Source organism: Lepeophtheirus salmonis, chromosome 13 (assembly GCF_016086655.4).
Source record: "Lepeophtheirus salmonis chromosome 13, UVic_Lsal_1.4, whole genome shotgun sequence".
Taxonomy (NCBI): Eukaryota; Metazoa; Arthropoda; class Copepoda; order Siphonostomatoida; family Caligidae; genus Lepeophtheirus; species Lepeophtheirus salmonis.
The window spans coordinates 42,864,815-42,891,415 of NC_052143.2; the positions used below are offsets into that span (position 1 = coordinate 42,864,815).

The 26,601-nt window shown below is 30.7% G+C and overlaps 1 protein-coding gene across 4 annotated transcripts; it reads right to left on the reverse strand.

Moving 5' to 3' along the window:
* Nucleotides 1–5,092: 5,092 nt before the first annotated feature.
* On the reverse strand, nucleotides 5,093–25,995 carry LOC121127919 (uncharacterized). 4 transcript variants are annotated; one of them, XM_040723498.2, is made up of 6 exons: nucleotides 25,394–25,995; nucleotides 7,427–7,709; nucleotides 6,432–6,773; nucleotides 6,204–6,352; nucleotides 5,819–5,944; nucleotides 5,093–5,744 (listed from the first exon to the last, which is right to left on the reverse strand). In XM_040723498.2, exons 2-6 carry the CDS (start codon nucleotides 7,656–7,658, stop codon nucleotides 5,457–5,459), a joined length of 1,137 nt encoding a protein of 378 aa, XP_040579432.1. In that variant the 5' UTR covers nucleotides 7,659–7,709; nucleotides 25,394–25,995; the 3' UTR covers nucleotides 5,093–5,456. The 4 variants fall into 4 exon arrangements, with proteins under 4 accessions (XP_040579432.1, XP_040579431.1, XP_040579433.1 ...); XM_040723497.2 differs by having other exon boundaries at nucleotides 6,887–7,709; nucleotides 25,394–25,959; XM_040723499.2 differs by lacking the exon at nucleotides 25,394–25,995 and adding an exon at nucleotides 24,392–24,660.
* Nucleotides 25,996–26,601: the final 606 nt, after the last annotated feature.

Genomic DNA, 26,601 nt, shown 5'->3' on the forward strand with positions numbered 1-26,601 from the left:
GGGGGAACCCTCAATGACATCACAAAGGATAGAATTTACCTTCTTTAAAAACCTGCAAGTGGGGATAAACTGCATAGAACCGGACTGGACTGGATTGCAGTCTTAAATAAGGACCCACACAATTATTTTTCTTCTAAACCACTTTAAAAAAGGGGATTTTTCCATTTAAATTATGGGGGTTTTTTTTGCACCATTTTTTTATCAACTCCTTATATGTAGATACATTGCTCTGATTGGGTAAGAAAACGTCTGATCGGCAACAATAATGCAGTATACAAAATAGTTGTTGAATGAGAAAACTAATTTAATCTCGATTTGACAGTTTCTTGAATCAAATATTTATTTGTTTCTTCTCCAAAGAATAAGAAAATATCATATTTCATGGATTCCGAAGATTCTTGGGCCCAAAAGAAACAAAAAACCAACTACAAATTCCAAGAAGGATAAACCATACATAAATTTTCTCCAAGAAAGAACAAAAAAATTATACATACGCACTACTCACCAAATGTATCTTTTTCTTCGGCGCCTATTTTCTTCCTCTATTTTTTATTTTTTTGTTTTTCTTCTTCTTCTTTTTCAACAATTAGAGGACTCAAAGCCATAAGGACATTAAGCACTGGACAATAAAACTATGCCAGCAATGCATTAAAAGATTTACTGTTCAAACTAACTTCACTTGACATATTTTATTAGTATGTATGTATTTAGTAGGTTTTTGTTATTTTGCGGAAAAGAAACAACAAAATAGACAAAAAATATATATTCGTCTTGAAAAAAGAAAAGGAAACGAGGAAAAAAATGTCAGGTTCAGGGTCAATTTTCTATCTGATTAGTGATACAATAATATGTAAAGAAGATCAAAAACACACGATCTACATTAATTTTTGTATTTCAAATTAAAAGTTGTAAAGGAGATGTATGACGTGTCAATAATGAAGCAAGCTTGATTTTTTTTTTCGTCACAATCGATCAGTCAGCTAAAATATTTGATTAAGTTATGCTTTTTAAATTAGATTAGGGAATTTTTAGTATTTGTTGAGTGGAAGCTGTGGTTTTTAACTGTTTCATATAGAAATAGATTGGTTTTATTTACAAACAGTGCAAAATTCTAAGGCCTTAAATTGTAAATGAGAAGTATTCTGAAAAGTCTTTAAGTATTATCTATAATAAACCCATACGGATAAATAATATCCCCTGATACAAGGGTGAATACAGCCGGTAAATAAATATATGCTCATTTTTATGAATAAAAATAGGTTGAACAAAGAAAAATATTTTTTTCCCAATTTTTTTGATTGGATCCTATCCTACTTTTGTATTTTGGAAATACTCTCTGCAATGTATTTCAAAAAAAAAAAAAAAAAAAAGGCCCATCTTATTAAGTAAATAATTTATTGACTCTTTATTTGAAATTAAAATCGGAATAGATTTGCGTCTTAAACGATTTATTTTACAAGTTGCACTCAAAAAATTAGATGAATAATTTAAAGTAGGACTTTGTGTTCCAAACAGTGATTTGATTGAACATTCAATGGACGGCCGATAATGTAATATTAATTCTGTAATTATTCACTATTGTTATAAAAATTACAAATTAGAAAAGGTAGGGCCTTGGACTCCAGACTCTATCTCACAATCAAAGACTCGGAACTGGACTTGCAATCGAATACTAGTTTATACTGAAGTCAATCAAAGCTTTAACACTAGGGACGTCCCTAAAAAATAACTATGGACTTGAAATGAACTCAAAAGAAATTTAAGGACTCGATCTGGACTTGATTAAAATTTTAAAGTACTTGGATTTTTAAACAAATACTTGAGACTTGACTGATTAGGACTTTGGATAATTATTGGTATAAGTAATACTTGAGACATGTTAAAGATCAATTGCATTAAAAAATATATTCAGAATAACTATTTATAAGTAAAGTTATATTCAGAATAACTATTTCTAAGTAATTGTAATAGATCAAAATGCAAGGATAGTATCAATTAATAGTTGTTAATTAAAATGGAGGATATTATAATTAAAACAACGTGTTAGGAGATGTAGAAATTACAACTTGTACAATCTGCATATACATGTTAGAAATTCTACATGTCTATAGTTCAATTTTTTTACTATTATGAAATGAGAGATTAACTCCTGTTCCATGTTCCATCTTGCTGTGACTGGAATCTTCTTAATTATTATTTTACTCTCCACCAAAATAAATCATTATTTTTTTTTATGTTTTGAGTAAAAAATGCTACCTAAAAAACTGTAAAAATCTAATTTTACAAATCCCTCTGAAATGTCAACTATTTGGCCTCCTGGTTTCTTTCAATTTTTTTATTTATTATTTTTTTAGAATTACTTACTGACCAAAATAAGCATGAAATAATATCCTACATAATAATTCCGAGTAAACACATTTTCAATTTCGATGTTCATAATCTCTGTCTCTTCTCTTGGCTATAACTTTAATGGAATCTTTTTGTCATCTCCATTAATTGAAGTTTGTGTCTCTGCGTATTGCAATAATAAGTGACAGTTGCTGTTGTTTTAACAAACAACTCTCTCTCTCTCTCTCACTATTCCACCTGGCCCTTACTGATCCATATCATGGATTCAAAAACACTTAAAAATCTCAGGCTTACATGAGCACAGTTATTTATGTGTATGTGAGTAAGATTAAAAGCTGCGCAGATATTTTTAATGGCACAAGTTGGTAATATGTACATAGGATAGTGTTGTCTCCATAGCAATATTTTCGTAAATTACTATTGGTATTTCGATACTTTTTCGACTAATGAAAATAAAAAACAAAAATAACTCAACAAGACGTTTGCAAGATTTACACAAGTCCCTATGGCGAGCAACTTGAAAAGGGCCTACGACCTACTGGTAGCTCGCGAGCGACGTGTTGGAGCCCCTTGCCTTAGGGAATATGAATAGTCCATGACTCAATTATCACCTACTCCAATGATTTATAGGTTAAATTAATTATTTTAACCAGGAGGTCATTCCAGATACCTCCCATAACTTCTATTTTAAGGTTGCTAATCAATGTTATTAATTGAGACGCCTAATATTCAGATATTGCAGGCTCCTCATCCCATGAACTGTAAACCTTTCATTTAAAATTATTCATCTCATTTGATCTCATGTACAGATAAAGATTGAATTATTAAAACCAAAATAAATTGTGAAAATGATATTTATGTATTTTTATTTTAGGCATTTTTTTCGCTTACCTCTGAGCCCCTTCGAATTAGGCCCTAGATACGTACCTAGTTTCAATTTGCGTTCATCCGGCTACGGGTACACCTATATATAATACCGGTATACCGAACAATAGGTACATAAAACCGGCATTTTTATCTTACGATCCACATAATTTTACTCAAAAATTTGATTTACAATTTATTTTAAAGGGTCAATGTTTAATTGATATTAATTCAAAGCACTAAATATAAATTTAGATACTTAAAAAAAATATTTTTTTTTTTGTGTCAAAATAGTGTATTATTTTTTCCTCTTATTTATGGTTCTCCTTGTCTCAGGTCCTGGTTTTTTTAAGACTCATTACTTTTTTTTTTATCTTTAAGGATTTTGACATCTGAACATCTGTCCAATAAATTTCTACCAACACACGCATAAAAAAAATCTATATTTCCCTTCATTAATACGCAATGGTGACAGAAATATTTTGACATTATTTTTTAAGAATTATTTTGACAGGACTAAGAATATATATATATATATATACATATGAGATTTGGAGCCAATAATCAATTCTAAAAAAAGATTTTTTTACTATTGAGAAAGGTTATACAGAATTGGCATAAAATAAAAAAGCAAATGAGATTTTTTTTTTTTTTTAACAAGAAATAATTTTATTTTTGTACTTCTTAATATTGAACCAACATCATTTTCTGCGTTGGATAATTTTTTACATCTATCTTTTTGCGCTATTATTAGACAAAATAAAAGGGGGGGGGGAAGAACTGTCGATTATTTTTCAGCTAATTCTTCTTCAACCATGTTTGAGACATTATGTCGTCAGCTCTCCTCTCTAATGCGATATTATAACAATATATTATGAAATTCATTACAGGTGGCAGTTATATAAATGATTATTTTTTTGTTATTCTATTTATTTTTTTCTTGAGTCGAGCTTCCATTGTGTAATGTTATTTTCTCTGTCATGGATATGTCTAAATAAATAAGTAGCTATAAAAAAATTGAATATTTCCCTCATCAACAACATACAATAAGTAAAAAAATATTCCCCCCTTTGACAATTTATTAATTTATTTATTTTCAATTAATAAAACCATTTCAATAAAGACAAAAGAAAGAACTAAATAAACATATGAGACAAATTGAATATATTTTTCAATTAATATCTAGCACTTTTTGGCGACTTTTTATTAATTAAAAAATTGCTCTCAGATGTTTGTCTTCTGCCTATATTTGTACAAAATTAATGGGAGTTCGCTAGAACAATGAAAAAAACACGATTTGTGTCATTGATATTACGTTTCAATCTTTCCATTATTTTTCATATCATATGATATTGAGGTTATTTATTTATGTACGCCTAAGACCACGCTTAGCCCCGTATCTTCTCTCATGATATGAATAATCTTTCTACAAATCCATCTCTCCAGGTTGTTTCTTTCTATGAAACACACTCACAGAGACATAAAAGATATTGTAAAACAAAAAAAAAGTCATTTGTAATTAGAGGAATTAAAGCAATTACCTTTATTTTTAAAGGTCTATTTCTATTTTTTTTTATTGCTCCTTTAAAAAAAACGCTTAAGGAAATGATTTAAAAGGAATAAAAGTGTCAAAAAATACATTCGAAATTATAAATTCATCTGTAGAATTCCCTAGAAAAAACTCAAATTCTATATGCAAAAGACTTTCTTTCTTTGCATTTACCATTTCAAAAATAATAAAAACTCAGTATTATGAAAATGTGTACATTCTTTTTGAGATAATCTCTAAAAAAAAAAGAACCATTTTGAGGTCCACATAATTGAATTCCAGTCTACCAATATACAACAACAATTGAACCCACAACGCGTGTTCATTATATTTATTTTTAAATCCTTTATTGAAATCATTTGATTTTACACAGTTAACATTATAAGTATGTTTGGTATAAATAGAAAAACAAGCTGAAAGAACTTATAGAATTATTCAATACATCATCAGTCAATCATTTGAGAGGGGGGTTAGCCACCATAATTACATACGTAAAAATGGCCAATAAATATTAATATGGAGATATCAAACAATTGAATTACATAAATATTATATAAATAAATATATTGTCAAAAAGTATCACAGTTTTAAAAAAAAAAGGCATATTTTTTAAATTAAATTTGGAATAAAAAAGTCGTCAATTTGTATCATTGTGTAATTAATATTTGTTTTATTAATAGTATTGAAGACGTCATTATTTAAAGTTGGAGGAGGAGGAGGTTGCGAGTTGAAGACTACTCTGAGATGGGTTGTTGGAATGATACATTTGCTGTTGCTGTTGTTGATATCGGAGATGGAGATTGTGATGTGTGTTGTTGGTAGAACTCTGTGACTGATCTTGTTGACGATTATGGTGGCTGTTGTTGTATGCATAGACGTAGGGATGGCTCCATGAGGATTCAGACTTGTTTGTAGAGGACGTGGTCATTTTGCGATTACGGGTTTGAATACATTCCTTTTTGAGGGTGATTGGGCGTGGTGTCTATATGTCAGTAAGAGAGAAAAATGCTTAATTAGCTTAATTGTTCGTTAAAAAGAGGAGTCTTGTTCACTTACATTATGTAACTTTTGATAAAGACCACATGCATTACAAACGGTTTCTCCGGATGGTGTTCGTCTCCAAAGGGTCGTTTGATTCGTTTTACAATTTGAGCACACAGTACCTTCTCTTTTGGACGTAGACTTTATTTTTGGGGAAGAAAAAGAAGAAGAAAAAAGTTAAAAATGAATAAAGGAACAGATCAGAGGAGTAGAAAAAAAGGACTTCTTGCTGGGAATAAGTTTGGGAGGTCGCGTGTTTTATGATGCCATGTAGGTCGATTATGGTGGTCGTTTGACAAATTATTTGGAGAGTAAAAAAAAAACATTGACTTCGCAGTACCTCCCACAAATAAAAACACCATATAGAAAGTCCTTGGATTTGTCAAGTCTGAATACTTACCACTCTAGAGTTCTTGGGTTTGACCAAAGGGCGATTCGAACCGTTCATTTTATAATAAAGACCACAGGCATTGCACAAGTAATGTCCGTTACCATCTCGTCTCCAAAGTGGAGTTGACGTAGCACCGCAGTTGACACATTCACGGCCTTCTGAATGGAAAAAAAACAAAAAACACATTATGATTTTGATGCTCTATGCTTATAAAATGCTAATTTTTCTCCTCTGTACCTTTAGCTCTGGACTGAATCTTTTGAACTTTTGAATGACTTTGGACAGGAGTGGAGAGTTCGATGGATTTGCGCCTTTCTTCTGAGAGAGAGGTATTTGTAGGAGATGAGGGATTTGAATCTTCTCCAGAGAGGATAGACTCTGGAGTTGGAGGTGATTCGAGATTTAACTTTTCATTTCTTTGGTATTGGAGACCTTGTGGAGGATTGCTGCCGTTGTTGTTGGTCGTTGAGGCTGTGTATCCTACTCCATTGATTTGCTGTTGTTGACTCTGATTATGCTGTTGATCATAGTAGTTGTGATAGGCATTGCTCCAGTAGTTGTTATGTGGTAATTGAGCAGCTGTAAAATCAAAGATGGAAAATATGAATAAGATTACATATTGTGAAGAATCAGGAATGATTCAATGATGTATGGGATAAGAATAATGGCTAGATAATGGGGGAGACTCTTACGGTAATAATGTGCTTGAGATGATGAAGGATACTCGAACTTAAAGTTGGTCCCTTCAGCGCTATGGAGTGGCAGGGGAGTGGTGGGGGGAGAGGGAGTAAGTGGCTGATAACTGGATGCCATGTGATGGTAGTACGAGGATTGGGAATAACAATTGGCATAGTTGTTGTACATTTGCCTCTGCTCCTGTTGTTGTTGCTGATGAAGGGACCCAGAGTCTTGATGATGACTATGATTAGTAGTACTAATGTTATTATTACTAAGGGTGGAAGAATAATAGAAACTATCCATGTTGAAAAATCTTGGAAGATTTGATTTTATCTAAGATCCTTGATGTTTGAAACTGATGAATATTTTGCGGTTGAGAAACCGCAGGTAAATTCAATTAAGAGAGAGAGAGAGCAAAAGGGTTAAGAGGGTGGGTGGGAGATTGGGGGTAGCGTGAGAGAGTAGAGGAGTGTACAAAATAAAAAAGAAAGGGTCATCCCCCGTATATGCAAATAAGCGCACACGGACGGGTCAACATAAGGGTCAGCCCTTACCTGATAATAAACCGTTTTGTATGTTTTTTATGATCTCAAAATGGATTAAGGCAGATTGTATAAAGGTGGAGTAAGTCGATGAGGAGGATTCGTTTTCTTTTCTTAGATGAGCCAAGGAGGAGGGGATTGAAACGACGTTATTAGCGTAACTACAAAGAACATTATGATCCTTTTCACTTTCATTATCTTGATAAGACAATGCTGGATTATTCGTGCCGGTCATCATAAACATGTATTTTAACTCTTGTGGTTATATATAATTCCAATGGGAAAAAATTATAATCTGAAAGGAGGAGAAAAATAAAAATATAAACATCAAATGGTTTATAATAAAATTAACTTCTTTATTATCATGAACTCAATAGCGATTATATTTTAAGAAGATACATATAATAGATCAATATTAAACAATAAAATCCCTTAAAGAAACGTAAGAAGTCCTCTTTTAAGAAAAAATAAAATATATTTATAATTTATGTCAAAGTGGCCGAAAAAAAGATAATTAAATCTATAAGGGTTTGACTCGAGAAATAGGGAGGAAAACCCACTATGACTAGATATGATGACTTTTTGAAGTCATTCTTTTATATAGGTCAGTGGTTATTCATCTCCCGGACTCCACTAAACCCAAAATATACCGTTATACTTTTTATTGACAAGCTATATCTGAGTTCATTGAAAAAAGCCCCATTTTGAACAAATTTGATCCAAAAATAAACTGTTCATAGTTTGAGAAATACAGTGTTCTCCCTCCCCTTTGAACAATATTGTCAATTTTAGCCCAAGCTTCGGGTAGGAAATTCTAGAGGCAATGGTAAAATATACAAAAAAGTTTTTCATCAATATAATTTATTAATATGTTTTCTAAAGCTATCATATCCAATTGACGCCACCGCCTTTGACCCGTTCAAACCACCATCATATTATTCATGTTTCCATATATTATGTAACCCATTAATATATATAATTAGTATAAAAATAAATACTATAAATAGATGTGTGTCTGAGCACCCTGAATCATTAATATAGACTCCCTTAGTAGCAATAATGGCTTTTAGGCCACGGAAGAAGGCATGTGACTACTTGCAAATCTAATCATCTGTCATGGCGTCACAGTACTAGTTGACAGTGGCGTCGAGGGCCTCAGTGTTTTGGTGACGAACACTAAAGCTCTTCTTCTCGACATGAACCCAAAAGGTGGTTGGTATTAGGGCTGTAGAGGGGGGGGAAGTATCAAAAAATAGTTCAAAAGAGTCTTGCAACGGAGGTGATGGGGTTCTTTCATTGTTAGTGTCAAAAGTGGCCTCTCCACCCTCACAAGGCTCTTTACACCCACTCTTTTGAAAGCTCTCTGAAGTAAAATCCTGATATATCTTGCTTGGAGCCTCATTGACTTTTGAGGATTGGCCTGAGCTGTTTTCTTTAACTCCTCCGGACCAGTTTGACCTTTTTGACAGATCCTTTCTTCCTCTCCAACGTTTCAGACTTGCTGACAACGTAAACGGGTGTACTGAAGACGCACAACTGCTTGGAGTGCGCATTTAGAAATTCATTGATCACGTTCAGGTCTCATGTTTTCGATTTGCACGCCAGCTAAAGAGCTCAGATTAGTTCAGTTTTGTAACTAATTGTTTATACTTTAATGTATCAAAATATGAATTAATTTCCATCTCTCAACCTTAATTAATTATTGAATTAGTCAGTGTTCAGACTTCAATGGAACACCCGATATTCCTATTTCCAAATATTATAAAACACGTTGTTATATTCATTGCATCTCACCCGATATCAGTTGTTGGCAAATTCTTCCCAGTTATGGAGTTATTATTCATTGTTAATCATTCACCTAATCAACATTTATAGCACTGCTGAGCTGTGAAAAAACCTACAGCTGATATCAAGATATATAGTAAATTTAAAATGTACGTAACACTTCGACAATGGTCGTCTATTTATGAAGTCACTCAATTTCAAACACATTTGTTTTGCATTAATTAATTATTATGTCATCGTGATAAGCAAGGATATGAATAAGATGAGAGGCCCTTTTATGGACATCCTATTCTACTATATACGTAGATATATTCAAACTATTTCCGTAGGTTTTATACTTTTATTGAAAATATTAAATTCCATTCTTCCTCCCAATAAAACAATAATTTAATTAACCTCAAAATATTTATAACATACTATTGTCGAATTATTAATAATTACTCATATATACATATTGTTGTGAGACATGCAACAAAGGATCCCAGAATTTTGATTGATTCTTTTAACAAATAAAACTAAATAAATACAAAAAACATAAAGAAAAAAAATATAAGAAATTGTATTAGATTTTTTAAGAGGGCCACACACTCAAATAAACGTTTCTGAAGGCGTTGAAACTTGTTTTTCTTTATAAATTAATTAATGAAATTATGTCATTGATCTATTTTTAATATAACTATGTACAATCTACATAGTTATATTAAAAAAATTAAACAAAAACGATAGAATGGAGTTGACTATGAAAGTGAAATACATGAAAACTCGTGAATGTGAATTTGAAACCAAAACAAACAATCACTAAATAATCAGTTCAACAAAGAAACTAAAAACAAACAATAAAATTAGTTTAACCCGCAAATGTCACGTGTATCATATTTGATACATACTGAAAACTTCGAATTGAGGAGTTTAACCATTTCTTGGGCAAAAAACATTTGATCAGTAGATCATTAAACATGAGGGTAAAGGGTAATTGTTACCTTAGGACCATCTTCCAGTGTTGCAAATAAATTGCCTCATCAAAGAAGAGGTAAAAAGATGCGTTTTCCAAAAGTTAACATTCTAATTTTAGAGGTGATACGATTAAGAGAAAATCATTTTTGTTTAATCACCTCAGCAAGAAGAGTCATTCTGTTACTTCAAATAATATTTCCATTGCTAACCAGAAGCTCAAAAATCAAAAACAATCATCTCTATTAAAAATAAAAAAATCTTACGATTTTCAAAAAAAAAAAACCCAACATTTTTGTTCTTAAAAATCAGCAAGGATTATAATTACAAAAATGATCATACAGTTCTGATCCAAACATTTGCATGGGGTCGGGTTAAAAACTCTTGAAATGGGGATCCTCAATACAAAAGCAAGCAAACAGGATTTTTATCAAAACTGAACATTTATATTCTTTTAAGAATAATTATCCTTAATTTTTATGAACAAATTATTCTGACATATAACCCTTTGGAGACGTCGCAAACGGCATTTAAATTATCAAAAATGAACACAATTAATTAATTGGGACTTTGAAGTTGTTTAAACTTTTCCTGATTTTTTTACAGATTGTTTTAGTGTGTACTCACCACAAACATAATAGGTTGAGAAAAAATAATTTCGTATTTCCCGCCCATTTTGAACTAAGTATATCTTGTTCATGATTGGTCACATTAGATAATACGAATAACCATTTTTAAGTTGTGAGTATATACTACAAACACTTTTGCATAGTATTACACTTGGCTGGTTCAGTAGTGAATTATCATATGTCAAGTATGGAGAGACCTCCATACCCTATGGATATAATTCATATCATATTTTACATTTGTACTACCTAAAAGAGAAAAACGCGTCGAAAGCAACCAAGAAAATTTGTGATGTATACGGGGCCGATACTCTTTCGGTTCGTATTGCACAACAGGGGTTTGAGTGATTTCGTTCTGGCGTAGTGGAGGTGAATGAGGCACCCTGCACTGGAAGGATTGTTGTCGAAAATGTCGATAAAATTATGGAAAATTTCGAGATAGACCATGATGTAAGTAGTTGTAGCATCGCCCAGGAGCTGAGTATCGATCATCAAATCGTTTTGAACCATTTGAAGAAGGCTGGATACAAAAAGAAACTCCAATGGTAGAGGAATCGTATTTCTTCAAAACAACACCAGGCCGCACACATCTTCAATGACACGTCAGAAGCTCCGGGAGCTCGCACCAATTGACTACTATCTATTCTTGTCTATGGCTAAGTACTTGGGGGTGCAAATTTGGCCTCAATAGAGGCCTGTGAAAATTGGTTATCCAAGTGTTTTGTTGTTGTTTTTTTTGCCAATAGGGGCAAGAGCTTCTACGAAAAGGGCATTATGAAGTTGGAATCTCATTGGCAACAATTAATCAAAAAGTTATAAGCCAGAACGGAGCATACTTGGCTGAAATCGGATGATTGTAATGCCCCTTTGTAAAGTATTGAAATAATGCAAAAAATACGAAACTACTTTTTCTCCAACATAATATAAGTGATATATACAAAAAAAACTTATCACTCTTAGTTTCAGTACGCTATCTCAACGATCCCACTTGACAATCAGAGTCAAGTGTTTTCTATCATCCATCAAGCGAACGATATGATTAGCTGTCATTATTATATTGAATTGATATACCAATTCAATCCAATTATTACCTACTTCATCGAGTAGGGCGTTTAGGAGATTGATTTAATTAAGAAAAAGAGAAAAAGGCAATAATGGTAATTAGGTGTGATTGTGCAATCAATTTATACTTCTTAGCAGATTTTTGTTTTGGAAATCCAATCTTTTGTGACATTAATTACTCAAAATCTCTTTCTTTTTCTTTACCAATATATATATATATTTTTTTTTTTTGATGATTTGTCAGATAAAACAAAACTTCTTATTTAATTTTTGGGCCTTTAAATACCTTTTAAAGCAATTTGCACTGTCAAACAGACTAATGAAATTATGCATGTATTCAATTAAGGAAACTTTATATATATATTCACTATAAATAAAAAGATGAGGGGGGGGGGAAAGTGCAAAAAAATAAAGTGGCAAAAATAGTTAAATAAGATAAGAATCTTACATTTTTTTTTCTTCATAAAAATGGCTAATAAGAGATTGACAAGGCTGAGAAAAATAATTTGATGAATAATATTGTATAATAGTATATATATACTACGATGAACCCGTTTTATATATTTTTTTTAGTAACATACTAAGACAAAATCCCTAATCCTCTTCATAATTCCCTTTTTTATTCGTATTTAATATATGTTCGTTTTTTGAATTTGGATTTTTTTTGTTGCATTTTCGAATTAACAGCCCATAGGTTGAAAAAAACACGGTGAATCAATCTTTTTTTATGACAAAAAAAAACAACTTACAAGCGAAACAACAAACTTGCCTTCCAGAGCCCAGGAATCTGGTCTGATCAGGATGAAATCTTAAGTTCGCAACTCAAAACAAGTTTTAATTTATGTATAAAGGCTGTAATTGTCTCCGTTTTTGAAATAAATATCCTGGGCATGCCTTTTAATTAGCGGACAAATATACAAACAAACACCTATTATAATATTATATTATAGCAAGGTAATATCGGGGCGTATATAAGTCTCTTAAATCAAATTAAACTCCAAAACTATAGCTAAAATTCATAGATATCTAAACTATTCCTAAAATTTGAATACAAAAGCTATAATTGACTCAAATATAACAATGGAATATTGGGACAGGGGTGTCTGTAGGGGGTTGGAGGGAGAGGCTGTAGCCCGTAATTAAGGAATGTCTGCTTTTTACTAGAAAATTGAATTTTTCTAAAAAAAAAATATATTGGAATTTTCATAATTTTTGTTCTAGATTATTTAATAAGTATATAGGTTTTGTTGTTAATTATTCTATTAATGTTCCGTGTTTATTTATTTATTGATGGTTATATTTATTTTTTTATAAAAGGATTTTTATCTATTTACGTATTTCAATGGGTGGTTTAAAATGAAATAACAAGGAGAAATATTTTTAGTTTGATTTTTATCATTTCTATTTTTTTATAGTTAATAGATTCTTTTATTTTATCTTACTCAGCCCATTGTATGTACGTTTGTATTATTCCATCAAATAATGATAATAGTCTACTTCATTCAATGAATAAAACCATTGACAAATGGGTTGTTGTTGTTGTTGAAATGATGATGGGAAGAAAGAGAATAATGGGGGAAGAATAGTCTTTATGTGATACATATATAACTAATTAATTTACGTGAATAGAAACTATAAATGATGTCAGCCGTCATCAAAGCAAATCAAGCTCGAAAGTTTTTATCAAAATTGAATATGGATTACATCAAGTAAGTTATTGCATGAAAAATTATCTGCAAGGTACCGCAATGTGCACTTAAAGTTGTTGCAAAAATGTAACATCACAATTTTTTTTTAAATTTCACAATTGGGGGGGAGGGGGTCTTGATTATATATGGAAGACCATATCATTGCCTACGACAAAGATAAAATATGCGAACCCTTTTCTTTTCCTGAATTATAATATAAATTAATAGTAATTTTTGTAATAGAAAATAGTCGAACAATCTTTATTTTTAGAAAATTTGTATGCGTATTTTTTTTAAATGACCTTTTTTTATATAATATTTATTAATTGACGAATAACTACTCTTTGCAGACCCCTTATTTTCCATAAGTAAGTACGCTTCGGGACAAATGATCCCCATTGCCCCTCTAAACAACCCTGGTTCTAAAAGGTAGTCTATATTCTGGGGTATCCCACCACATCCCATAAATTTGACTACAAAGCCTATAATTGATCAAAATATGTCTATAAAATATTGAGCTGTATCTATGTAGGATGTGTACATGTTTCAACTTGTATAAGAAAATTGTACAAGTTGCACCTTCTTTCTCTTAAAATCCATTATTATAATGCCAACTATCATTTCATTTTGATCTCTTAAAATTACAGGGTTATTATGTATGTAGTTGTGAGTTATATAACTGTGGGCATTTGAACTTTATAGTTAGTAATTTGTATTCAAATAGTCAAAAATTACACAATTAATAAATCGATCATCCATGGAATATTCAATTATTGCATTATCCTCATCCCAAGTACATTAAATCCTTCATTTAAAATAAAGCATCTCATTTTTTCCGTAGCCACTTGTCCCATTTATTTTGTACAAGTTACAACTTGTACAAAACCGCAAATTATACACGACATGTGTCTATAATATTTAAAAAATCAACTGAACAATTGTTCTTTTCTTGATTCTTGATGAAGAATGTTTTTATGTTAAATTTTTTGATTTGTGAAAAAACAAAGAGGCAAAAAAAAGTGAGATATTATTATTATACGTTTCTATTTTGCAAATAATGTCTTGTCATTACACATTCCCCAACGTGTAACATGAGCAATACTCATTTCTTATACGACCTTTTATATTATATTATGTACCTATCTATGTAATAAATAAGTCTGTAGATATCTTACACGATCCTAACATGCCGACAATATAGACATTTTGGTCATTATGCATGACTATTCAAATAATACGTACCTTTATAAGAAATGGTATTTAAAAATTTACTTCTTTTCTTGGCGCAAAATGTTTATGCTTGTTTTATATCCAAGAACATGGGCATTAAATATATAATAAATATGTGTAGTAGAGAGAGAAACAAAATGACCGTCTTTTTTTTTTATATGTACTTTTATATATTGTAACAAATGGTTAGTTCATTTAAGATAGCTTAGCCCCAAAAAATTATCAACACCACTATATAATTACTTCTATAAATAGGTTTATTATACCGGTAGTTGCATAAATACTCGGACTAATTTTTAAACGCTTATATCTCGAGGTTTCGTGATCGGGGGAAAAATTTCCACCACAAGTAACTGGATAAATATTTTGGCTTTGTTTTTATTTTACTTACTCGCATCAAACAAAGTCGTTTACGATGAATGACGAGGCCATCTGTCAAGGAGATTATCAAGGACACTGGACTATCCAGGAATACTGTGTTCAAGGTCCAGAAGCTTGTCAAGGAGAGAAAAAATTTATGAAGGAGGGTGTTGGGACCGGCAAACCACGGAAAATCAATGCGGATGAGGTGAAGAAGGCCTTCACAAAAACATTTGGCCACCTCAATCACCTGATTTCAATCTCCTTGACTACAGTGTGTGGTGGCAAATTGAGAAGAAGGCCTGTGCAACTCGCCACCCAAATTTGGACTCATTGAAGGCCAGCGCCAATGAGCAATGGGCATCCATGGAAGACCATTACATCATCAATATGTGCAAGGCCTTCCGCGGGCGCATGGAGGGTGTCATACCAGCTGATGGCGGTTATATTCAGTCATTATATTAAATTTTATACCAGAATAAATTCTCTATTATATAATTCTAGAAAAAAAAATACGTCATACGAATTTTATTACACAATTAATTATTTGCCACAAATAGTCCGCGTATTTATGCAATATAATAATATCTGTACGCAAAGGTTGCCAGCTTCGCGGGGCTGAACGTAGGGGAATAGAAACAAAGAATAAAAGTTGTAGAAAAGAGATGGAGAGAGGGATGTAGAAAGAGACAGAGGGAGAAAAGAAGAGGGGGGAGACAGAGAGAAGGAGATAGATATAGAAAAAGATAAACAAAAAGGAGGGTTTTATTTTGGTCAAAAAGAGACTCTTAATGACCTTGGTGGCCCAAAAAATTATTATAAGAACATGCTTGGTTATTTTATACGTCTACTTGCTAAGTTTCATACTGATCTGTTCGACCGTTTTGGATTCAATTTGTGATAACACCAAAAAACAAACTTACATGATGGGACGATTCATTAATATTTTAAATAGTAATTAAAAAATACAATTCCTGTAAATTTCGAAGAATAACAATTGATAAAATAATTTGTCTTCCTTTATTGAATGTAAATGATATTTATATTATAAAAAGAAAGGCTAATCCTCTCCCCGATGAGCTTTTTCAATGCAAATTTTACCTGGGTGAGTAATGCCACGGTTAAATTTTCCAAGGCTTGTTTACCTAGATTCAGTAATGATTAGTTAAATACCAGTAATAAATAATAATTCATAAGAATCGGAATTTGAAATTAAACCTTATTTTCCCATATTCAAATTCCAAAATTAGCAATCAATTCCAATTAATAGTCCCATCAGTAGTTATAAGAACATATAGTGGCGATCCCAGGGGAGGCTGGAGGGGTTGTATGCCCCCCCCCCAAAAGCAATTTTGCTTTTTACTAGAAAATTTAAAAATCGATTTTATTTTTCAAAAAATTTTACATATGATATATAATTTTTTGAAATTTTTGCATAAAAATTTTATTTCTTTGTAAAAAAACTGTGGATTTTGGAAATTTTTCTCCCAAAAATTGTCATTTTTGATTTTTTTTTTTAAATATTTTATACTTGACAAATAAATTTCAAACATTTAAAAAATTATATTTGAAAAATAATTTTTTGAAATTTATTTCCATAAAAATTAACTTTTCTCTGAACAGCTATGGATTTTGGAATATTATCAAAAAAGTTTAATATTTTGTAAATAGCTATGAATTTTTGAACTTATTTTCCAAAAAATTTCATTTTTTGTGAACAGCTGTGGATTTTTGAACTTTTTTCCAAAAATAAAAATCATTTTGGAGAATAGTTATGTAAAAATTAAGCCCCACCCCCCTCCCCGAAAAAAAAAATATATATATAATCCTCCGGACGCCCCTGATGTATAAGGTATACTTAAAAAAGTGTGGGTTAAAAAGTGGTGCTAGCGACGTCACTGGTTCTAAGTATAGAAGTAAAAATCTCAACATGAAAACAATAAATATAATCATAATTTCTTATCAGTAATCAAACTGCTTTTTTTTTCTTCTTTTTGCTGAACAGTTAGAAATCTTATCTAGGATTTCCTATCTATCCCCATACATACATTCATATGTTATGTTATGTATTATAGCAAACTATCTTTGTCAACAACGCCACCAGAACATACTCTAGTACTACTCTGTGAGAAGATATTCAAATTGATTGTCATTCTATGATGTATGTGTATATTTAGAGAGAGTAAATATTATTTTAAAAAATGATTTGAAAGGACGTAGTATGTGACTCAGACTGATACGAATAAATAATAATTCATACATAGACGACTTATTAGTGAGAGGAAACCCTGATTAGGCAAAAAAAAGAGAGTGAAAACTGCAGAATTACTCTATTTATCATTGCTACAAGTTTCTGATTGACACTATAATTATGTCTATTGAATCTTACAATGAAAACGAGGATTAATTCACCTATACAAAAGCTTTCAATTTCCTAATTGAGGGGGCATTTGGGAATCGTGTCCACACAAAACAATGCTTATGCCCAGTGTTAACGAATGTTATTTGTATGAGGATGACGAGAAGAAAAGTAGTATTTTGTTTTAAATGTTGAGTCGGTTTAAAAAAAAAATATTTTCTTGACGAAATAAATACGAAGCTAAATCCGAAAAAGACGGTATTAAATATGACAAAACAAAACGAAAGTAACACTGGTTACATCCCCTTTCCTCCAACTGAAATACAAATGTATAGTTAGCTTCTTTTAAGGGTGGCTCAAGTCCCCGAAAAAAGTTTCTAAAAGCTCCCACAAAATGTTAATCATATATTTAAAACAAACCTATTTATAAAAGTATGACGGTGTTGAACATTTTTGGGCCTAGCCCCCCCAAATGATGAAAATTAGCAACACCTCTGCTTAAATATAAATATAGTTTTAAACTTTATTCTACTAAAACCTCCGAATCGTAAGCACATTTCAAATTGTAGGAACTCTTTGATGTACGAGAATAACAACAAGGGCGCCCTCTATCCAATCCAAATTTGACATAATATCAAATTTTAAACAGTAAGAGGAAGTCCAATTTATGTCAAAAAATTCAAATTAATTCGTAGAATTATTTTCTTGTGATATAAAATTTGATTTGAGCTTAGATTTTCACATTTCAGAATGTTTAGAGTCATTACAATTATCGTTTAAAAGTTTTTCCGGACGTTAAACCGCCGCCCCAACTGTGCTTAAAACTCGTTTATTTATAAATCTGACTCCCTCCAGACCTGTGAATACTACTAAGGTGTGTGATCATAGATTAATATAGATCGTTTGAGGGCGCTCTTATTGAATCATATTATATCAGCTGTTGGAGGAGGAACTTTTGGATATACATATATAAGTATATAAACTTATTATTAAATGCAAATTTAAAAAATGTAGAGTAAATTCCTCTAGCAATAGCTTTTATGAACTCAAGCGATAACAGCGCCCTCAAGTAAAACTTTATCACTCTATACAATATTATCGGTGAGTGGAATAATAACTTAGATGTTAAATAAATTGTTAGTTTTTTTTTATAATTTCAAAATGTTGGGCTTTTATTTACCCACATATATTTATGGAAGGTTTTTAAAAAATTTCAAGGAAAAAAAAATGTCAACCTTTAGAAGAAAAGTAGGTCTAGTTATGGGTCTGAAAATATTGTAAATTATAATTATTGTAAAAACTAAGCAGTTGATACATTTGATTTAGACTTCTTTTTCTTTAAATATATTTTTTATACGTATATATCAAGTGTGTTTTTTAAATCTACCTAATGCCACTTTAAATATTATTAATATGTTATTCATATTTGATAATGATACTATTCATATTTGATAATGATATTTAACAAGTTAAAATTTGATAATAAGTAGTTGTTCGAATAGCCTATCCTTGAGAATAAAAAAAGAAGTTCAATTCTTGTAGTACTTGTTCTACATTTTCTTTAATATGTTATATAAGAGTAATAGGCTCATTTATAGATAAGCATAAAATATATATCAATGTATTTATCTACAACATATATTAATTAGTATTGGTGTTTATAATTAAAACACGGAGTAATGATTATCATATCATAGAAATGACAAGATTAAAACGTGACTCTACAGTCTCTTCAGTAACCATATAACCCCCTCGTAACAAACGAGAAATACAACTGAAAATCCTGCTAACGTTCCAGGATCTAACCAATAATTAATAAATAGTTATTGTATGATTATAATCCTATGCTTCTGAGTACATCTCGACATATAGATCCCCTATCTATCAGCGTTTATCTCTATGTATATATAACTTAATAGTATACAAAATATGCTTCAAGTACATTTTCCTACTGATAAGATACGATTGTTTGAGTATTAGTTTGTACGATTATACATTCATTAATTTACCGAACTAGAATGAGCAATCCAGATTTAAAGAAGTATAGTTATAATAATACAAGGTTATTCATGCATCCAGGGACAGAGGTAGGATTTTCTAAATTGGATGGGGACGGAACCAGAGATATCACTCCTTGGAATATTGACAATACGTTAGGGCTAATTTGTGTCAAAATCAACTGATTTTATAGATACAAGTAACAATAGTTGATTACTTTCGGTTGATTATATTAATTATCTCGTTCTCGTTTCGTTTGATTTTAAGTGCAGCTAAATAATATAATAAAAAGAACGGTGGAACATGTTCGAACTGGCAAGCCTCCTTAATAAGGAAAATTACGAAAAGGGAATATTCATCAACGATAGGCTCAAACACATACCTAAACTGATTATTTACTCTTATCAGCAGATATTATTGAAGGAAGATGAATATGATAAATTATAATTGATTCAAGGACAGTATCAAATTATATTAATATTCTGTAAACTATTATTATTTTCATGGGATTTCAGTGTTGATTCTTGAGATTTTTAGAGGGATATCTAGGGATATTATAAAATTATGAGTGGCATCCCTGACGGAACATTATGATAATTGTAGGATAGCCTAAACCTAAAAATGATGTAGCGAAACGAAGACAACGTCATCAGTATTTGTATAAAGTAGTGGTCTCCGCAATATTTTTATTTGTCCGCTAGAGGCGTTGAATATTAGTGAATAAGTAACTGAAAGGGTGAATTCACAAGGTAAATTCTGCAAAAGGAAGAAAAAATTGCGTAAGTCATGATGGAAAACGATAAAGTAACGTCATCTGTGGTATCATCAAAAATGACATTTTGTGAAGAAAAAAAGATTTCAATAAGCCAAGAAAACTAGTCAAGTTAACAGCAGGTGTGTTAGTAGGAAGCAAGGAAATTCATCCTATTGAATTCTCACTTTGACAGAAAAATTTCAAATGGCTAACCGGTAAAAAAAATAATAAGGTCCTTTGTTAAAATTAAGGCTCTGCCTTACATTTTATCGGGAAAAAATTAGAACCCCCCCCCTGAAAAAAAATAATGCAGACGCTGCTAAGCAGACACATTTGGCCACTTGGATTATAGCTTTGGAATGACGCACAGAGACAAACTAATCCATAATCTTCCAAAGTTATGGCAGCAAGGGCCGATATTATATAGATGGAGTATAATATTTGTACTGGAGTGTTAAAGTGTAACACTTTAAACCTTATATTAGAGGCAAAACACAACAAAAATCTCAAATTTGTATTGAACTAGTCATTAATGTTCGAGCAAAATTAAAGTTGGAATGGAGTAATTTGTCTTAGTGTATCAAATTTGAGATCCTGTCAGGTTTTGACTGGATAGAGGGCACCCTAGTGGCTATTCTTGTACACCAAATAGTCCTAATTGTGAAGTCAGAATCGAGTGTGTTCTGTGATGGTGAGAAGAAACTATGAAATAAAAGAGAGTTAATAGTTAGAAAATGTCTTAAAATTGAATAAGTTATATTTAACTATTCCTTCCTGACATTTTCATAACAAAAACTTTTCTGCTTGATATTCACATCTAAATATCATTTTTATAAGTGCATATTTATTAATTTATTCCAACTATAGCTATACAGTTGTCGTATCACACTTATTTCATTACTGAGCATTGTCTTTTTATGTTATTTTGACTTCCGTGCTATCAATCATCAAATGTTAATTAATTTCCCACCAAAAAAAAATTCAATCATTGTCAGTTTTAAGAGGAGGTCTTAACATGAAAAAATTAAGACTTTTAAGAAAACAAAAATTTAATAATAGTTTAATATTAATACACTTTAGTTTAAAAAACTTTTTTTGGGTCGAATAAGCCACTATTTTATGAATCTATAATTTAAAAAAAAGATCCTTAGGACACCCCAAAATACGCTAAAAAGAGGGCAATATGTCTATGTAAAAGAGAACGGTTGATAATCCAACTATAAAACTATTAACATATAATTTTTGGCAGAGAATGTATGAAAAATTCCAATATTCAATTTATTTCATTAAAGATACTTTAGATTTATATCAAATTAAAAAAATCGGACATCTCATGGATTTATAAAAAGTCTAAGGGCGCCCTAGTACAAAGACAACACAAAGATGTCCCCCTAGGTTAATATAGCAAAGATTGGCTTTCTGTCTGTGTGAATATATGACCAAAAGGCATCATTGAGCACTGAATTAGTGCTCAATTATGTTTATCTTTAAAATATTTTGATCTAAGAAAGAACGATGTAGTCTTATTATTGAAATATCCTTGTCGTTTTGCATGTAGCATTGAGTATTTATACAGGGTGCACTGTTTATAGAGTTAATATTTGATTAAAATATAAACACTGGTATGTTGAAAATATTTTTTTGTATTATTTGGGCACCGTTAGGGGAGGCACACCCCTTCAGATTTGATTTTATATAACTCCCCAAATCCCCACAATTTTGCAATGCATTTATGAAATAAAAAATGACTGGTCTAGTCCCACCAATCATAACTCCACTCCTGATACAATATCTCGTGTACACGTTTTAATTTGAATAATCAGATTGTATGTATGCAAAAGTAGTATTGAAAAAATGAGATGAAGATTTTGAGTACTTGTGGCAAAGATAATACAATGATTAGATTTTCAATCAATGCTTCATATACACATTAAAACAGTAATACTATAATTTTCTTATAAAAATAATTAATTGACGAGTAATATGTGGGACATTATAAAGTTCAAATCCATAGATTTATATCACATACTCGTAAATAGATACTAAATGAGTAAGTTTACTAATACAATTCATCAATAAGTAGCTGTTAATTAAAATGGTCGGTAGTGTTTTTATTAAAAATTGCATTTTAGGAAGAATAATTTGCAACTTGTACGAAGTTGGAACTTTATCACAACAAGTACGAGTATATGGTTTTGTAATTGATTGAGGAAGGATGGGGATTCAAGGCCTAAGAGAGCCCATTTTAGATAAGAGGTCTAGTAATTGGGTATGAGCAAACTAAAAATGATTATTTACTATCCGCAAGGTGGTGTGACAGTCTTTAGCTTGGCTCAGAAGAATATTTACAGTGCTCTCTATGTGAGTAAAGTATGTTATATTTGGGGATGTAAATATTAATTAAGGAGCACTATACTTTATTTAGTGATCTTTTTCAGTAGATATGTCGTCCAAGAAAGTTGCCAACATATAAATTTCTTTTTGATTTACACTCACGAGGATTAAGACAAGTATTCCATCTTTGCTTATATTATTTTGTATTAAATAATATATTTGAGGTAGTTGATTTATTTTTTTGCCACAAGACCGCTCTACTCTCTGTCGCTTTATTTACAAACAAATATAAGTAAACAACGCTTACCCCCATTGAAAAAAGTTTCCCAGTTCCTATGACTATGCTCTACATATGAGCTTACATAAAATCTGGGTTTACTTCATTCTTTTTAACAAAAAACTTTTGAAAAAATATTTTGACAATTTATTAAAAAAAATTGAAAACCTTTTTTTTTTGTTACTATTAAATAATAATTATCGAACGAAAATCGAGACAAATTAATTATCTGTATTAATAGAGCAAGATTTAAGTGCATGTATGCATAAAGAGCAGTCACAAAGTGCACAGTATCTAGTGCTCCCTCGTGTATATCAAACCAAAAAAGTAAACACAATAAAACAAGGCACTATAATATACAGGGAACACTGTATAAAATGAATAAAACTTCACAGGTCTATAGTTCAAGGGAAAAAAAGGGAAGTACTTTGTATAGCATTTAAAAAAAAAGAATATGACTGTAGATGAGATTTAACAAAGAGCTAAAATGCTCTCTGTCTCATTTTTTTTCTCAGTCCGTTATTATTATTTTTTATTCTTGAGGAGAGAACGTCTAAGTACATAGTGAGTAATTACGTGTGAGTATGCTCATGCAAAACGGAGAGTAATACCAAGGATTTCTCTGGGAGTTATCTAACTATATTATTAAAAGCAAAATGTGTATGTTCGTCGACGCCTAATAACTTTGGCAATGGCGGGACTACCGCTAGCAATATATATATATATATTAAATTTTGACAACAATACTTCATTTTTTGACAACAACAGTTGTCTTTAACAGCAAATATTTCAAAATTTTAGTCAAGGAGAGTGTACTCCCCGTAGTCAGGGATCTGGAAGCTCCAAGTATCAAACTGTGACCATGAAAGTACGTAGATATTATACGTATAAATAGAAAAAATGATGATAAAATACATACAGTAACGATTAAGTTCTTATCTAAAGTGATTGAAAGATAAAAATAGAAACCATTCATTACTTTCCTATGTACAAATATATAAAAATTGTTCAAATACCTGAGTGATATAATAATGTTAATAGTTACCTACATACATATAATATTGATTGAAAAATAAAATAAATATTTTATAGCTCTTATCAAAAAGCAATTCCCTCAAGACAAAAAATAATGTAAAGAGACAATTATTTATTGCTATTAATAAGAACAACGCTCGTATATATAATGTATATTAAAGTTCATCAATAAGGACCGTGCATAATTTAAAACTCTCACGTCATACATATTACACTGGACAATGACTGGTGATGAATTATTATGATCTGATAATTATTAAAGTTTAGAACTATGACGTCATACTTGCTTTAATTTGATTTTGCCTCTAATATTGTTGATTGTTGACTGAGTATTATTTAATATTTACGATCAAAATGGGGTTAATAAGTACAGAAAGTATTATACCTATCGTTTGTACATAGAGTGTATAATCAATCTATCAGACAATCCTTATCTTAACATGTTTCTTTCCATTCTTTTTTTCAGTTAACACCACTTTATATTAGGAATGATTTATGCTGCTTAGTACTTATCTTACCCAAACAGTACAGAGAGTGAGAAAGTGGATTTATTATGAACGCAACCAAACTTCAAATTCCTTGACTCACTTTAAAGCAACAAGTATTTGTCTGCCTTTTCACAGAGAAGAAATACACACTGAGACACAATTAAAGAGAATAATAATAATATCATAGAAATCAAATAACAATATTATATTAAAATAAATATGTGTTTTTTTTTAAACACATCAACTAACGCTTACACTATATCAAAGTACCTTACTTAAATAAATATATTTATGTACTCAACTGATGTTATAAAACTCGTTGTATAGAGCTATTGATTTAAGTATATATATATATATATTTTGTGATTTGGAAGTCAAATATATCGAATAAATGATATCTCTACATTTGCGCTATTACATCTTATTTATTTAATATTTTTTTGTCCGAGACTCATCAAGGTTTCACTTCATTTTGCAAGGACGCATCAAGAAGAAAAACATTACAACAGTCAGACTACAAACAGTCTTACAGCTATTATACAGATATGTGTATCTAAAATGATGTATAAAAGAGAGATTGATTCAAAGTTCAAATAAGGAAGCCAATAAATAACTTTTACAATTAATTTTAATAAAATATGTTTATTGAACGACTCAATAATATTTAAAGAATAAACGGAGAGCTAGTGGATCATCTACATACGTAAAAACCTTTCTTAAAAAGAGGGAGGAAACTTCAAAAAGAAGTATATAAATCTCTCTTAACCAATTAAGATGCAGAGTTTCGACAATAAATAAATGGTTGTTTTTTTTTACAACTCTAGCTACCTAGTTACATAGGGAGTGTTTTTATGTTTCTCAAAAACTTTAAAGGTAGTATCACATTAATTCACAAACTAAGGAATGCAATGTCATTATGGCGTATGTTTTTGCATTATGTTTGGTCGTATCATTAAATGTAAAAAGATATTATCACTTTAAAAAATATTCAGTTATCATTTGAAAAGATCAAAAAAAACCAAAAAAACTTACATTTTTTTAAAACTTTTCCTTCTTTTTTCGTGATGTGATGTTTTATTTTTTTCTTAGGAAGCTATAAGAAAACAACATCACCGCTACACCATGGATCCAGGAAGAAAAAAGTGTGTTATTCTGTCTCTAAAATTCGTATAATAGTTTGTCCTTTGATTGACTCACTGGATGGTTGGATGATGATGGAAGAAGATGAAGAATGCCACCTTTTATATCATGAACTAATAATGAGATTATCACCACTTTGATCAATAATTTGATTTTTATAGATCATACAACAGAAATTAACTTATTAATATCAATGTATTTTCTTCGTATCCTGGAAGCGGGCTGTTGTACAGTAGCTCCTTGTTGTTGTCGTAGCAGTGGTGGTGTCATAGACTCGACAACTACTACTACTACAATGTCAATGATGATGATAACAAGTGCATATATGTATATAAAATAATATTATATATGATTTTTCAGTCCTAGTAGTACATATACATATATGTATGTAGTTTAAAAAATATGTTTCTCCTATGAAGTGTAGAGTATAGTCAAAGAGAACGACTAAAGAAGAACACAAGTTTTGTTCATAGTAGTAATATGTGTTTATTATTATTTTTATTATTATTATTTCACTTGGAGTCCAAAAGTTAGATAAGGGATGGAGATAAGGAATAATGTTGGGGTAAAGGAATATATTATGATGATCAGTATTAATAATAAAAGGATACGAATTGATAAGAGAACTAGGCATAGAGATAGTCTTGAAAAAATGATAGACACACATTTGAATCAATTTGATCATTTATTTTGTCTTACAGAGATATTGTCACTCTTGGAAATGGAGTAAAATAATACGCATTACTCTGGATCTCTGATTCATCATTTTTATGGTTTAAATACCTATAGATAATCTGTGATTTGAAGTTAATCATTAGTTAGTGCGTATCTACCAATAAATAACCGAATATTATATTATAACAACCCTATTCTAACTAGGGGGCGGATTCTCTTCAACTTATTTTCCATTTACTTGTTCATTATCAAAAAAAAAAAAAAAAAAAATTGTAAATGAATACATTTCTCAGACATTCTGAGAAAATATTACGTATAGACTTATTTCCATACTCTCCACTCCTCTACGTCAATGGCCCTATGGATTTGAGTTGTTCAATGGTGAAAAATTAATTTTGTAACTGCATTTGACATGTACGATAATT

Excerpts from the sequence above, each read along its gene's own strand:
- LOC121127919 (XM_040723497.2), bottom strand. The coding sequence starts at position 7,175 with ATGGATAGTTTCTATTATTCTTCCACCCTTAGTAATAATAACATTAGT. Across the intron at positions 6,353-6,431 it reads GATTCAGTCCAGAGCTAAAG|AAGGCCGTGAATGTGTCAAC; the intron begins GTACAGAGGAGA and ends TTTTCCATTCAG. Across the intron at positions 5,745-5,818 it reads TTTATCAAAAGTTACATAAT|ACACCACGCCCAATCACCCT; the intron begins GTAAGTGAACAA and ends ACTGACATATAG.